The sequence below is a fragment of the Gnatocerus cornutus genome, chromosome 8 (assembly GCF_029298725.1).
Source record: "Gnatocerus cornutus isolate USDA-ARS CGAHR chromosome 8, icGnaCorn1.1, whole genome shotgun sequence".
Taxonomy (NCBI): Eukaryota; Metazoa; Arthropoda; class Insecta; order Coleoptera; family Tenebrionidae; genus Gnatocerus; species Gnatocerus cornutus.
In genome coordinates this window covers 14,976,722-14,992,739 of record NC_142240.1, presented here as the reverse complement: position 1 = coordinate 14,992,739, position 16,018 = coordinate 14,976,722, and the positions used below count along the sequence as shown (strand labels likewise).

At 41.8% G+C, this 16,018-nt stretch overlaps 2 protein-coding genes across 11 annotated transcripts; one reads left to right on the top strand and one right to left on the bottom strand.

The window, feature by feature from the left end:
• Window positions 1-267: 267 nt before the first annotated feature.
• On the bottom strand, window positions 268-14,810 carry Ufd4 (ubiquitin fusion-degradation 4-like). 10 transcript variants are annotated; one of them, XM_088044306.1, is made up of 16 exons: window positions 14,647-14,810; window positions 14,399-14,455; window positions 10,304-10,443; window positions 9,699-10,249; window positions 9,186-9,388; window positions 8,253-9,134; window positions 8,060-8,173; window positions 7,467-7,638; window positions 7,189-7,419; window positions 6,852-6,887; window positions 6,337-6,603; window positions 3,431-6,283; window positions 3,068-3,352; window positions 2,777-3,017; window positions 1,053-2,726; window positions 268-1,001 (listed from the first exon to the last, which is right to left on the bottom strand). In XM_088044306.1, exons 3-16 carry the CDS (start codon window positions 10,441-10,443, stop codon window positions 719-721), a joined length of 7,932 nt encoding a protein of 2,643 aa, XP_087900432.1. In that variant the 5' UTR covers window positions 14,399-14,455; window positions 14,647-14,810; the 3' UTR covers window positions 268-718. The 10 variants fall into 10 exon arrangements, with proteins under 10 accessions (XP_087900432.1, XP_087900431.1, XP_087900430.1 ...); XM_088044305.1 differs by having other exon boundaries at window positions 3,068-3,967; window positions 4,037-6,283; XM_088044304.1 differs by having other exon boundaries at window positions 3,068-4,157; window positions 4,215-6,283.
• A 334-nt stretch (window positions 14,811-15,144) lies between these two features.
• Window positions 15,145-16,014, top strand: Rsph9 (Radial spoke head protein 9). The gene has a single exon (XM_088044359.1). It carries the CDS (start codon window positions 15,145-15,147, stop codon window positions 16,012-16,014), a length of 870 nt encoding a protein of 289 aa, XP_087900485.1.
• The last annotated feature ends 4 nt before the right edge of the window (window positions 16,015-16,018 follow it).

The following is a 16,018-nucleotide window of genomic DNA, read 5'->3' as shown; positions in this document are numbered from 1 at the left end:
GAAGACCAAGTCATCTACGAATATCTATAGTTATAAAATTAATTATAGGCAAAAGAATTGTTTAATTGCTATTTATTTATGTTAGATATAGTTTAATCACATTAATTCGTTCTTGTTTCCGTCAAGTTGATGTAAGTTGAGGTGGATATGTTATTTTAGACTGTTGCATACTTTTATATAGCTTTGTATTTGCTTTTTGAGATTATTAAATTGTTTATAAGCGCTTAAACGTTGTTTTAATCTCGAATCCCTAAAGAAACAAAACGGTAGAATTTAAAGTAGTTTATTAGGAGTAATAACATTAAATTTAACATCAATACATACAGACATTTTCTACAGTAAGTTACGCTGCAAGTATTAAGCAAAAAAGAAATTACTCTAAACCATAAATACCCACGTGCGCTCAGCACTAATTATTAATTATTCAGAAAATATTGCAAATGATTGAATCACATAATAAATAAAAAAAATCACGTAATCCTCATAAATTTTGGTCATAAATTCTCTATTTATCTCACTAAAATATGCACTAGCAGCTTCGTTAACGAGTGTCGCTGAAAAATAGTGTACATTACAAGTGTACAGCTTGATTTGCTACGAAAATATCAGAATCAATACAAACAATACAAAAGTCTCAGTACTCTTTTTAGATCTCTTTATACTTTTACCCTAAAATGAAACATTAATTTAAAAGGTACAAATTTAGTTAGTGATTTTTCTAATTCAAATGGAATCCTTTTTCTTTAGTAGCTGCTAAAAGTCTCTGTCGCAAAATTTCCTCGGTGGGATAATCAGGTAGCTTGAGGTAATGGACACACGTATTAACAGAAGGATAAGAACCTTCACCCGCATCCACTTTTCTTACAATTGTAAGTCTTGGATAAAGGTTCGCTAAGCCGCCCGGAGGCAGAGAACTGCAGCCGGTGGTGAATTGAAGGAACGCTTTGCGTTCTTCCGGCGACATCTCCACCAGGACGTTTACGAAGCGCAAGAAGCCAGGGCTGAAAAAAAAACCTTAAAACCACAACAAATTGCAAATTTCCCGAGCTTACCTATCTTTCGTATAACCCAACTTGGGTTCAGTATAATTAATGAGATCTTCTCTCGTCCATTGAGGGTTTTGATCACCGCACAACATGATCCTCATTTCTTCTGGACTGAACGCTGCTAACTTCTCCATGGGGAAAACGGTGCAAAAACCTTTATGGAAAGCTTCAAGCTGTCTCGCTATACCTTTGTCTACAGAGAACGACGTTGTCAGTTCCGCATATTCTTCTATATTTTCTATGTTAACTTCTATATCAGCGCCGTTTTGCACCAACTCAACAGCAGAAAATCCAAATGAACTAGAACTGGGCGCGTAGGTGAATGTTAAAGCTAGATCTTCCAATAAAACAGGACCAGAAGCGTGATTTAAACACAGATTTTGAATCTGATGTGTCTTTGCTTCCGCAGAAAGATTATGTTCTTGCATAATCTTATGTTTTTGCTTCACTAACTCTCGAATTTGCTTCATGAAGTTCGACCGAATGAAATCGATGTCATGGAGATCGTCTTCGTTGAGGATATTATAATACCACGGTTTTTTATCCTCCACAATAATCTTCGGCGGGTCCAACTCCAACTCTTTCTCGCTCTCTTCCGAGATCAAACTCGACGACATAATGTCGTCTTCGCTAGACTTTTTAACTCCCGCGAAACCGATTCTCTCGTTGACAGTGTTTTGGATTTCTCCATGACACATCAATTTCAAGAAACTTTGAGACAGCGGCAAATCCACCAAACGATTGTCTTGCAAAACCTTCGCTAGAAAAACTCCTAAGAACCAGAAATACTTGACAGATTTATCACAAATTTCCGAATTTTGGGGCAACGGTGCTGGGAACAACCCCGAGGGACGTCTGACGTAATACCCCGGTGGCTTCACTCCCTCCCCTAAATCCACAGTCTCTTGCATGTCGATGGCATCGTCGTCGCAAATCCACATTCCTAAATCTCTACGTTGCAACTCCGCCGCCACCAAAGCGTAAAACTCCAACGTTGGTCCCAAACCTGTTCCTTCTTCACCAAGAAACTCCACTTCTAAGATACTCTTTCTATCAGAATGTATCTTCATCACTTGCATCGCCCAACTAAGAATTTCTTCTCCTCTAGGAACTTTCACCCTTTCATGTTTCAAACGACCCACTCTGAATTCGTGCGGTTCGTCGCGACGTGGAGACAAACCAGTCGTCCTCTGCCTCTCCATGGTCACATCACGTTGCGTTTGTAACCAAACTATGCTGCGAGACGCCCCAAAAGCTGTACAATTGAAGTATAGATGTCTAGTTTCAAATGGAAATAGGAACGGACAAGAATGGTTCAATTCCTCGCACCAAGTCGGTAAACTTGAGCTGGAGAGAACCAGAGGATCTTGGATTTGTTGTAAAAGCTTGTTGGTAATTTTCTTGCTCGTATACTGATCGGGGGTGATTTCCATATTGTTGTCTAAAGAGTTCAGATCTGTTTCTTTGGTGGTGGTAATGACAAAAAGATGACGAAGAAGCTGAAGAACGTCTTCGACGGTACAATTAGACACTGAAGGGGTTCCAGGTACAGGAGTGCTTGGTGAAAGAGTCGTTCCAGCTACGGAACTGCTGCCACTGCGAGAGTAGAGAACTACAGGGGTAGCACGACCCTCTTCAGAGTCGTAAGTTCCATCTTCTTTTAACTCGCGGTATACAATTCTAGAAAAAATGACATCAAAACTAATTAAAGTTACAAAAACAAAACGTACATGTATGTGGGCTCCCATATCCTACGCAACTTCTCCTGCTTCGACCCAAATTCGGTCAACTGCATCAATTCTTGCACGGCTCTGAAGATCGTCCACGACTGATCATTCAACTCGACTTCAACGTCGGCAATTCCAGGCATATTCGGACCTCGCAACACCAACATCAACTTGGGCTGAGGGAGAAGTTCGTGTTCTAAGTAGGAACTGTTTTCTTCTTGTCCAGGAGGTGGTACCTCCAAATCTGTAACCACATTTTAGTTTCTTTCTTAAATTATCGTTCGACCACCTTACCTGTCGTTTGATTGACGTTCGTTCTTCCTGGTCTCGGATCGAAAGCTGGTATCAGCGCCGAGAACTGCCTCTTCAACACGTACTCATCGTCCCATGACCTCCTCTTGCTTGGCCTGGATGCCGCCTCGAAGCCTTCATCTTCCATGAATGAGAGTAGATTTCTAGACACCATAACTTCGTCGTAATCAGCGTCGTCTTCGTTCTCATCGTCGTCGTTTTCGTCTTCTTCGCCCATCTCTTCGTCGTCGTCTAATTCAGCCAGCAACGTCGGTGCACGACACGATTCTAAAAAGTCCTCAAGTGAAACTTGTTCACTGTCGCTACTAGTAGAAGTCAAGCTCATCGTCAAAGCTTGGCTGAGACCTTGTACAGTTCCTGCAGTGGTGGAAATGCCGCCTTGCTGCGCAGCTGTGTTGTTACTCGACGACAAACTTGGATAACTTTGCGCGGTGCTGAGCAAACCTCCGGGGAAATTACTCGATAACGCTAAACGTACCAAACTCGACACGGAATTGGGTCCTCTGGGGAACAAAGAACCCGAGTTCTGATTGTTTTGTGCGTTTGAGTTTGCGATGGTTCCGGAGTTGTTCGTGTTGGCGTTAGAAGTGTTGGTTGTCGTAACAGAACCGAGAGTTCTTCGTCTCGCTAGAGCCGCGAAAGTCTCTAGAAGGCCAGCAGCTGAAGTCGGTTCTATTTGACTGTTTGATTCCGTCGATGTCAAATTTGGTACGCTAACGCTCATCGGATTCGTCACGACGATGGTGTTATTGCTACTGTTTCGGGCATTATTCGAATTTGTCACTTCGTCTTTCTCGCCACAGGTTGTACTCTCCTCTGGTTTCCTTCTCACTGGTTTCTCTTCGTCTGGTTCAGAGTTACCGGATACCGCGATTCGTACACCTGCATTTAGAGAGCTTATTGATTGCTGGCTACTCTGGCCCAAGTTGAGAGCCGTTTGGAGTAACTCACCAGAAAGGAAATTGTTTGTGTTATTTCGTAACATGTCCGAACCTTCACGGAGTTTGTCTAGCGCCTCCACAGCTTCGACGAACGTTTGCGCAGCGGCTGCAGCAACCTGGCTATTGTTAATCTTTGAACGGTTTGAATGAGAGCTTTTGTTTAAATTAGAAGTTGAATTACTAGTTACCATTGAAGTTTTTTCTGATGTGTTTGGCCGGTCGTCCGAGTTTTGTCTTCGAGTTAGGTTACTTGGCTTTGTGTCGGACAAGGCGAGACTTTCGACAATCGTCGCTAAATCACTTGAATTATTTATAGTACTTAAGTCATGATGAGGATCTCTTAGAGGATGTACGACCACTGATAATTCAGAATCATTACTAGCAGCTTGGGATTCTGATGTCACAGCAACCAAAGCTTCGTTTCTAGCGACATTCAAGACGCTCTCAGCGATTGTCTCAGCTGCTTGCTTAGCAGCGAGATTATCCGCCGACGCGGCTTGTTCCGTCGACGCCACTGACGTTTTCACTTCGGTGGCTTCAGGCAAACTGGGCGTCGAACTGCTCTTACGACTAGTCAGAACACTCTGTTTATCTTTTCCCTCTTTACTTTTACTCGTTGATGTGTTCTTTGAAGATGAAGCAGCCTCCACGTCGTAACCTGGAGCCAACTTCAAATCATATTTTCCCTCCGCTCCCATTCTATACGAATTAGAACCTCCGTGATCCCAGGTGACGTCGATCCAGCCGCTATGAAGTTCTCCCGTCACCGTACCCTCACCAGGAGGGTTTCCATCCTGTCCTCTCCACTTCCAATCAATTCCTCTAACAACACGAGCACCAACAGTCATATGTTTGAGCAACTGCGTCTTCAACAGACGTCTTTGCTTACGTAGATGAGCTTCAGCTTCTTTCGCTGCTTTGCCAAGATCTTCGCAAATAGCGGTAACTTGGCCGTAAATTTCAAAACCGGAAAGACTAAGATAGTGGGTTTGACCTGACGCGTTTTTACCAGCTTGTTGGATACGAACGTGGCGCCACCCTTGGTACTCATCAGGTGGTGTTTCTATTGGCCAACTACTAGTCGACCCAGGATCGTTCAAAGAAGTGTCGTCGGTGTGCGTATACAAGGTGGTCCACGTGATACCATCACGCGACATTTGGAAGTACCAGTTACGTAAAGCTGAGCGCCCATATCCCCTCGCATGCCGAAGAGTATACGCGTTTGGAATAACGTAAAGACCCAGATCGATGCTAAACCATGATTTTTTATCGTCGTTGGTGTGACAATTGAGCGCCGACGAATCACGGGAAAGAATGTCTTCGACACGACCGTAAGGTAAGTTGCGGCCGTCTGAACTCGTTACAGTGACGAGGCCGTACTGAGCTGGATTCACCCATTCGGAGCTTGTTTTGCCGTTGGTACCGATAAAGTAGATGATGCCGTTCTCGTCAAAGTCGTAACTGTGTTTAAATGTTTGGTATTTGGCTTCGCGGAGCTTTTTCAAGAACTGGAAGGTGCTTCGGTCGTAATCGTACCATTGTTTGGCGACCATCTTCAATAAGTACCTTTCGAGTTGAGCAACGGTACTTAGAGGCTCCATCTTTAACCCGCGTCCAGTTCGGTCGATTAAAGAGCTTTCTCCTGGAGCTTTTTCCAATCGAAATCTCAGACGTCTGGTGAGTATCTGCAAGCCGTAGCCAGACCCGGGCGTATCGTACAGGTACACTGGTAGTTTTTCTATACTTTCTAGTACGGAAACCAACTTATGAACCAAGATATGAATTGAATTCTTCTCTTCGTTCCCACGACTTTTAAAGCATTGTTTAAAAACTTGCACCCTTTGCTTTTGGTACTTGTTCATTTTATGAGATTTGAGACCTTGATCCCAATAGCTCGTTGATAAAAGCGATAAGAGAGCTTGAATCAAACCGGAACTATGCAACTCGTAAGCGCTAACAACACCGTCGTCTTCAAGGATCTGAGTGAGATCGTCCAACGCATTCCTCAAGATCTCTTTCCATGAATTTCCACCCTCTCTGTTATTGCCATAAGAACATTGTTTTTGACACGCGCGTTCGATTTGGGCAACAATATTGCCCAATTTTGCCACGACGCCTCTGGGCTGAGCTTGCGCCGCTCGGAAATACTGTTCGTAGATGGAGTGAGCCAAGTATTTTACTTTGATTTTGGTCGCTTCAGTTTTAGAGCGGAGGCGTTTTCCTTTTTTGTTGGTCCAACCGGCGGAAAATTCTGGACCTGGGAGGGAACAAGAATGGTAACGCGGACAGTTTATTAAGGGATGAACGTACCTAGACTAGTTTCAGCGGTAAAGGAATGTTTTGTTCCCCTGTTAGACTCGAAGATGAACCCTGGAAGGTCTTCTCGAAGAATCGTGGTTTGATGTTGACCATCAGAATTATGTATGTGAATCTCTGCTTCTTTTCTTGAAGTCAACGACCAATTTCCAACAACAAGGCGCATTGGTCCGGGTTTCGTTAACATCGGTATGGAATTGACGTTACTTCGTACTGCTGCTCTGGCTCGTTGTAACTTTTCCAAGAACTCTCCTCGATTTTCTGAAGTTTTAAACCGAGAGTTAGTACGTTGTGTTTACGTAAGTTAGTCACAGTGACACTCAAAGAAATGAGCAGATGCAAAAGCGATTATGGAAATCCTAACGCAATACTATCATGATTGTAAAAACTGAAATTATGATTGCAAATTAGGAGATAAAAGAACAGAACTTGAAGAAAAGGCAAAGCAGTGAAGCATCTAATATGCGAGTTTGGATGTTTCTTTTTTGTATAAAGTGAAGCCGTCTTACCTTCGGTTGTGAGAGTGTCTGCGGCTCGTCCTTTGCCTATTGAAGACAAACAAATCAACAATCACTTGTGTTACCACTCAGCAATATTAACAATGCAATATTAGCAAGTACATGATAAAACTAGATCAAATAATGAGAAGCGACTCTTTGAATAAATCAAACGTGAACGTGGAGATGAACGCACTCGTAATGGTTTTCTAAAAGCCGCATGATTCTTTCAAAAAAAGACTAACTTCAAGCTTATCAAGTGAACAACCAAAAATATCTTCGAAAAACAAAGTCATGCCATTTGTTCATCAGTGCAACATAACCAGGAATTTGTCATTACTAAACTTACCAGACGTGTCAGCGCCTCCTTCCGGTGAGCCACTAGAATACATTGTTGCCAGTTTTCCATCCAGAATGAAGCGGAACCAACCATTCGAACCATTGGACAGTTCAAGGGCTGCAGCATCGGACCAAATGTACAAGCAGTCTCTACCGCGACATATCGACCAATCTCGCCAATGGTAAGCTTTGCCAGGTAACACTTCTTTGGCATCTTCGGCTTGACTTTGCTCGGTAACTTCTAATAAATACAATGAAAAGTTGTTTTTAGGCAAAGTCAAGACTTACCTTCAGTGGTGTGTTCGTTCTCTTCGTTCTCTTGTACTTCGGGAGGACCTGACAGAGCTTGGACTTTAGAAAAGATACCAAGACGAGCGAAATGGTCTAAGAAGATCTCTTGGGATTTGGCCATCAAGTCTTGGATGACGGCAAGCACGATCAGATGACCGTCCTCGTCATCCTAAAAAATAAGAGTCTTCTGGTGAGGAGTCCGATGGTGATTTTGAAATGATTCAATCCGAAAATGAATCATTTTAAAATCGTCCTGAACGCTTGCAAACAAACTGCATGCTAAAAATGGCGCGAACTGGGAGAAGTTAAATGTTTCGCTGGACAATAAAAGCATGATGCTAAATGAGTAATGATCGATCATGTCCAGCTGGAATCGTAATTCCTCTCAGTGTGTAAAGCTCACTTCCAAAACGAACGAAGTTTAATTATTTAATGTAATTATGGAGTAATAGTCGACCTGGTTTGTTTTGAAAATGAGGCTTTGCTCAACTTTAGACGTTATTCAAGAACAACCAACAAACGTATTATTATGAAGAATTAAAACAGTAAATAGGTTGTGTGTGTTAGTAGGGTGAAAAAACAGAACTGACCGGAGAAGAATATGGAATAACACGTCTATCATACACCAAAGCACGCATCTTGCGTACAAATAAAGTGAAGGGTGCTGTGGTGGTGTTATGTGTGCTCGGCCAGCAATAAGTCATCTGTAAAATGCACCGCCATGAAACCACCTTCTCCTCGATCGCACCACAAATCTTTGCATCCGCCCCACATTCCACTTACCTCATTATCTAAAACTGTTGCGATCACTTCGACAAGCTGCGTTCCGAAATTAGGACTAGATTCATTGTTGCATAATTCTTCCAATAAACTAGGTATAATATAGTGTATCATTTTTTTAATTAATCCTAAACTAGCCTTACGAACAGACGCAAGCATCGTCGACTGAAAGGTAGTACAAAACACCGGTAAAAGTCTTTTTAGGTAAATTGGTGCCATTTCGGGATCACCACGCGGTTCTATATTGTCGTCGTTGTCCGATTCGGACTTTCTATTTCGATCTTTATCAATCGGTATCATCCACTCCCCTGGTGATTGTAGGATCGCTGCGACTTCTCTATGTCCTTCGTCGGCACGTTCTCGTGCTTTATCCAACGGTGTTTTACCGTCTTCGTCACGAAGATCCGGATTAGCACCATGACGAAGAAGAACTTTAGCGATGGCGGGTCTACCGAAACATGCCGCGTAATGCAACGACGAACTTCTTTGGCCTTTGTTCACATCAGCGCCTCGGTCGCATAAATACTCCACCATTTCTTGCGTACCGAAGGCTGAAGCCCAATTTAACAAAGTCTGACCGACATCGTCCATGAAATTCACTTCCACGCCTCCAGATTCGATCGCTTCAATAAGCGCATCTGTGTCTTTCGATCTAATACAGTCTATGAGTTGGCGGTGGGACTTCTCCGCAGCGGGATCCATCCGTCGTATTCTTGGTAAAAGTTGACCGGAGGTGGTGGCGCCGCCGGATTTCCCCAAAGCGCGACGTCCTTCGAACAAAAGGACCAAAAGAAGATCCACGAGGCGCATTGAATCAAGAGCGCATCTTTCATCGCCTTTGAGGGACTTCTCGATGGCGTCCGGTAATTCAGAGCGGAGCAAATCCTGAAATTGAAGCGTGAGATTGAAGAGTTATGTTAGTTTTCGAAGTTTTACATGTGTGATGGCTGGTGATCCTCGGCATAAAGTTGAGAGTAAACTGATGATTGTTGAGACTGATGCAGCTGTGGCTTTAGCGTCCGGGACTGTGGCAGTGGCGTTCGTTGTGGACGACGCCTTTCCTGGTGTGTTTTGGGTCCCGGCAGCTACTGCAGGACCCGCGGCGTTGGATAGGCGGCTGAGCAATTCGTTTACTAGTCCTATTACGACAACATAAAAAATTAAATTCAATCCGTGACCTACGGGAGAAGGGAAGACGGGAGCAGAATTTCCCCAGACAGTAATCGCGATATATTTAAAGTTGCATGTGAATCAAGAAAATGGAGGGTTCGGGTTTCATGCATTGTGCACGGTCCTCGTATAATATTGACGGAAGATTATTGGCACTATTGCACAATTTTTGTGACGAAACTCGAACCTGTCCAAGTGAATAAACGACCTCGACACTGACCACAAGACAACATTTACCAAATTTGAGGAAAGTGTGCTCTAGTTCTTTGTGGTTTTTACCATGCTGTGCTAACGGCGCTGGATCGACTCCTCTCCTCGTAAATCTATCCGCAACGGATGCGAAACACCGCAACGCTCCGTCAGCCACGTGCGAATCCTCGTGCCTAAGAAGCGTGCTCAAAGCTTGAACGCACGTTGGTAGTTGTGCGTCTGCAGGTTCCATTTTAGTGCATAGTCTGGATACCACGGCCATCGCCGAATGAAGAGTATCTTTATGGACACGGTTCCCGTTGTCTCTTATAAAAGGTAAGATGGCGCTTAAGCCACCGGCATCGAAAACAGCACCCGCTTCGCGCGTGCAGATGAGCTCGAGCACCTTTACGCATTGCTCCGCCAAGTCTTTGCTGGTACGAGAAGACAACTCAGCGACGACAAGACGATTACAGATGGCACGCACCGCACCCTCAATCGCTACAATTCGACGTGTACATTCAGCAGAGACATCCAAATAGTAGGTGATGGCACGTGCTGTCACTTCCAGGACATTTTCAGGAGCCTGTTCATCCAGAAATATGCGGCATAGAGCTGGCAGAAAAGTGCGAGGCGGACAACTGTCAAACACAAACGACCTTAGCTTCAGTCAGTCTTTCGGGGGGTTAAGTTACCTTTCGAAGCAGCGATCGACATTATCGGACATTAGCAATAACATGCAAAGTTGTTCTAAAGCGATCAGCTGCATGTCCCGTTCGTCGCCCAGGCCGCTGTTCAGCCATTCCAGCAGCGTCTCAGGATCAGGATCTGCCATCTGAAATCGGAATTGACATTTTATAGTATTTTATGGCGAACTGAGTAGATGGAGGACAGCGCAAAGGTGCCGTTAAAAATTCAAACGGTCGCTCTAGTAATGGAAGTGTTTCGAACGTTACAGGTATAGGAAATTGGCGAAAACGCGAAGGTTACAGTCATTTTTATAATGCCTTTCAATGTTCTTTGCAGTATATGACCCAGAACAGCAAGGTTGGTAGCCCATAAATGGCGATGGTGGTGCACTTAAGTAGTTTTAAAACTATTATAATTGAGTAAAAAACTGAAAACTCCGGAAGAACGTCACAAAACACATTAGGAAGATTAATGGAAGCTGATTAAAAAACTTTTCCACTGGACTGTGACTTTTTGGACCAGAATAGTTTTGATGTCGCGTAGGCAAAACAAAAAACATTTTACTTTGTTGTCGTGTTTATAAAATATAATATTATGACATTAATTTTTAATGCTTATCTATAATAAATCATACAAATTCGTCGCTTGAACGTTTTTCGATCGAGGCCTTCAATTACAAACCATTTCAAATTGGTTCTTAATGTTACGTTTTTACCTACTTATTTCTTGTATCGAGAACTGTTTAATTTACCAAACGGCTAGTTTTTCCGTAGTATTGACGGATTGTCCAGATTGTCGCTAAAGCCACTATCAGATAATCCACTTTTTATTCCATCACTTGGGTAAACTCATAATGTTGTTCGACTCTGGTCACGCAACGGTTATTGAAGAACGCAATCGGTAGTTTGTTTTTCGGATTTTGTCGCCGCCGATGTTATTGTCACATCGTTTTTCATCAGAGAAAAAATAAGAGAATCCAATCGGACCATATTGGTGGATAATAAAAAATACGCTTATTGGGAAATGTTATTTTTTATCCCGTTGGAGTTATGTCACCATCAAATACGATGAAAAATGAAAATGTAATCAGCTAATGTTGTAAAAAATGAAATGAAATAAAAGCAGATTTTGCGCTGCTGCTGGAATGTTGGAGGTATATTGAAAGTTTGTGTTTAATCAAGTGGAAAGTCAAAAATACTAATGTGAAGGGTCATTTACATTTAAGAAAATGCAAATTTAAGCTTAAGTTCCTTTCATTTGTGCTCCGAAACTGATTATTTCTTGACAACTGCAATAAAAACAGTAATTCCACTGTTGGTTGCATAACGATTTCTTATCGTCAAACAGTGACGTCATGTCCGCACCTGACTTGGATTTCCCTTATGTTTCTGACGATTTCTGCCCTCAATACAAGAATCGGACGCTTCGAATTGTAAGACCGCTGATTATTTTCGACATTTAATCGACTTCCTGGCAATCCGTCCATCAAATGAAAGTAGAAATGAATGACAAATAAGTTAAAGCATTTTCACCTTTGCGATTAATGCGGAATGTGCGTGTTTAGTCGATTACAATGAAATGCAATCCGAAAACAATTGTATAAATTAGAAACAAAACTAGAAGATTCAAAACAATTTTAATTGATTCACCCGAAACAATGTCATGTTTCTGACTGGAATAGAGAGGTCAATAATCATTTATTTGACAATGAAACCGCATGTTCTTCAAGGTGAAGTCTCTGTACGTAAAAAGTGTAGCAAACATCCATAACATCTCAAAGAAATCATGCAAATGAGGTGGGAGCGCCTCGTCTACATTTTTGCAAATTCACACCCATACAATGAGTTTCGAAGCTCCGAGTTTTATTCTTTTAAACCCGGAACAATCAGTCTTTATATCCCAAACAAGTTGGTATCATGCAAATTAAAATTCAATTGGTTTACGCTTTTGGTTTCGTAAGAGTTTTATGCGCTTACGCCATGAATAATTGAATGGAGACTCTTCCGACACTATTTGTTCCATTCATTCTCTCAAAAAGATGTGACATAGAAAATAATAACGACACGAATCGATAATGCGCGTTTTGTGTATCGAATACATGATTATCATGATAAGAATCGATAATTGAGCGTGCTTAAGACGACTTTTCCGTGAAAAATCAAAGAAAAATCGTTTATGTAACGGTCGGTAGGAGTGAAAGTCTAGATATCTCCGAGAAAGTTCCGACGACGACTCATTCTGTAATTAAATATTAATCGTTTTCAATGGTCATTACGAAAAATCATAGTTTCTGGGACGAAACCGACGAGCCAACTGAAAGTTTTATTTATAAATGAACGATTTCGAGAGCCAAGAATTCCGATTTTCACCCAGAGATAGAAAATCCGGCCGTGACTCACGAAAATCGCGACGTTACGAGGCTAAAAATTTAAATAAATGCATGACACTTGTTTGTTGTGGGTTGGATTTATCGTAAACAAAACAGACTCAAGGTTTGAGCCTCTTGTATAACAATTGCGTCTGGTGGTTCTTTTCGACATCTTCAAGACGGATTTACAGTTGCGCAACGGGACTTTTGATCATCGACTGTCGTGCTACAAGAGTGCAGTTAATTTCGTGGGCTGCTCTAAAAACCAGCTCAAACATTACCGCATGGAATTTATGTCAATATTTTCTTAGTTTGATTATCAGAACACTATCTTATCTAAAAAAATAAATCGTACATTGAACAAGTTGATGTACGACAAGTTGAGCAATGTTGATTGTTCGAGAAAAACCTGTATCCTGCTGTCGTTTCGCAAATTCATGCCGGGCGCGAATAAACTGCTCAAAATATGATCGCACAGCTTTAAGAAAACTGTTTATGTTGGAAGTTTGCGTGGAGGATTCTACTTCGGGATAATTGTTTTCACAAAGCTTGGCCAAAACAGTTACCATTTTTTAGTTGTCAAAGAATCCATGCAAACAGTTAGAAAGCCTTTTATGATGTTTATCTTTACTGCAGTTTTCTTGGCGATAAAAATTAGAGTTCTTTGTTCAACGTGATTGTTTCCACGACTGTATTTGTACAATAAATTTCTGTGCCAGTCAACTTTGCTCCATTAAATTAACTTTGACTGTAGTAAAAGCTGTCTTTAGAAAATGATGACGATCAATTTACTGTTATGAGTGGCGATACTGTTCTGAGAGATCCAAAAAAGTGTAAGTTTCAAACGAAGGAGGCAAGGCAGGAAAACACTCCGTGAAACAAACATAACAAAACCGCCAAATTCTTATCTAATCAGACAGTTTCTCCTGACTCATATTGTTTCAAATTTCTTGGAAATGTTTGTTTTTATTTTAGAAAAGTGGGTTAATCACTTTTGAGCCTCCACAATAAAAGTAGTTTCCTTGATTTTGTTTAAAGCGAAATCTACAACTGTAGCACAAAGTAGAGGGAAACCAGTTCTTGTAACAAAATGTTTAGTTCACACAGTATAATTGGGACCCAAATACAAAGCAAACAAGCTCGTTGGAACAAGGTGAAAAACTTGCGAATTCTGACAATAGTTTCTTCTGAGTCATGTTTTGAAACACGTGACGCAATGTCGTGTTTGGGTAAAATAAACAGTCTGTATGTACGCTCATTACAAAACATAATTGCTAACCTAAATTTCGAGCTCGTTTTTCAAATTGGGGCCCACGTGTGATGGAACCCGTCCAAGGGTCTGTGGTTATTGTCTTTTTATAAAGAATGCTAAAAAACTAAGTCTGAACGATGTGCGAAGCTGGCAACAATCGTCGACTTCCCATAACATGTATTAGGAAAAAAATTTTGGGCGAGGGTCATTGCCCACCAAAATAAACTCGACAAACGAGGTGCGAATTGCGGACCGGTACAACGTCAAAAATTCTATCATAATACTCACGCCCTTTGTTCGCAAAAATTCGTCTCGATTTCCAGCACATGAACAGACAGAATGACGTTAAGTTTAATGGATTTAAACAAAGAATTTTACACGTTACGTTGCCGTGAGAATGCGTTCTGGAAATGTCACGAGAACAATGAAAGAAGGCGATCAGCTGTTTAAAACGGCCAAATCCAGGGAAAAAGCACATACCTTTGAGCTGACCTTTGACAAGTTCGCGGCACCCGTGGGGCTCGAGCTCCAGATTTCCTACAAAAACAATTTGTTAAGAAAAACCAGACGATGATTAATCGACCGAATCGGTGGAAATCGCCGAAAAAGCAACATCAAACAATGAAGCACATGGAAGAGGTCAACGGATGTTTTAGACGCAAATTACTAAGCGAATTGTTGCAGAGACAGTTTTAGCACCTTCACAATGGATTTTTTGCGAACCTCACCTTGATTGATTTATTTCACATTTCCATCATCACAGACACTCCGAGTTAACACTAATCTATATTTACAGGAAGAAAAAACGGAAAATTCGGGCAAAAATAAAAATATTTCACAACATTCACCTACGTTGCGCTGATTCTCACAAAATGTCAAGTTGACTGCATTCCGCGGCGACCTCTGGCGGCGCGCACGTGACGCCGGCGCGAAATTCAAACGCAATTTTAAAACTACCATTTCCTAATTTCTCCTGATCACTGACGTAATTTCTTATTGTAATTAATTAGTCTCCATACTACTAAATGTCTGCATATTCATAAATAAAGGGCAAAACATATTTTAAACCCTCCAGAACTCTTCACATTTTTTGATCATTTAAATTCATCGAATATTTCAAACCTTTCTCTACTTTATTGACTTTTTTTATAGTTTGCAATAAATTTTATTCGCATTTTGTCCACTTTCCCGAATCGCCCCTTCTTTGAGTCCTGTCAAAGTCAAAAATGAACCTCTCCGAAGTCCTCGACACCCTCCACCTCTCAGAGCACACCGGCCACGTGCTCACCTCCGAAGAAGGAATTATTCTCCACAACTCCCTCTTGATCCTCCAAAACGAAAATCATTTTCGACGAATTTTCTTCTGGGGGCGCATCAACGGGATAGATAACGACTACTACCTTGTGTTCGGTTACAGAACGGATGCTCTTCACGACCGAACTTTTTATTACAGCACGAATTGTAGAGACTGGGGGTTGTTGCCGTTGCCAACGGAATATGCGAAGAAACTCACCCCTTTATGTAAGGTGATGTTTCAAGGAGATCCCGCTTTGGTCTTGGATGTGTTGTTGGAAAAAGATGAAATTGCGTTCGGAGATCCGTTACCGAAACCTATGGTAAAGAAGCTTAAAGAAGAAGATAGATTATCAGCGACGGTTGATTTAATCAATCATGAAGCGGCGGTAGTGCCGAGGGGGGCGTTGTATAAAAGAGCGGATGGAGTGATTGTACATAATTTGGCCTTTGAAGGGCTTAGTGCGTTGGAGGCGCGAGAAGTTCAGACTTTTTTACATTATAGAGTGCCCACGCAAAAATGGAACACGAACTTGTTGACGCGAGATGATTACAATTTAGCTATGGATTTTCTGGATCCTTTGGATATTGATGAACCAGAAGGATGTTGGTTGATTAATTTGACCAGCAATGAAGATACGGTGGTGCTGAAATCCTTGTACTGGCCAGGGATGTTCTTTTATCATTTTGTGAAGACACCCAGACATGGGTTCTTTTACTTTGGGACGGGGATTAAATGTATGGATATACCGTTTTTCCTTAACGGGTTGTATCCACCAATTGATATTTTCAAAGGAAAATGAAGAG

Excerpts from the sequence above, each read along its gene's own strand:
- Ufd4 (XM_088044300.1), bottom strand. The coding sequence starts at position 10,443 with ATGGCAGATCCTGATCCTGAGACGCTGCTGGAATGGCTGAACAGCGGC. Across the intron at positions 7,639-8,059 it reads TTATTCCATATTCTTCTCCG|GATGACGAGGACGGTCATCT; the intron begins GTCAGTTCTGTT and ends CTTATTTTTTAG. Across the intron at positions 6,888-7,188 it reads AGGAGGCGCTGACACGTCTG|GCAAAGGACGAGCCGCAGAC; the intron begins GTAAGTTTAGTA and ends TGTCTTCAATAG.
- Rsph9 (XM_088044359.1), top strand. The coding sequence starts at position 15,145 with ATGAACCTCTCCGAAGTCCTCGACACCCTCCACCTCTCAGAGCACACC.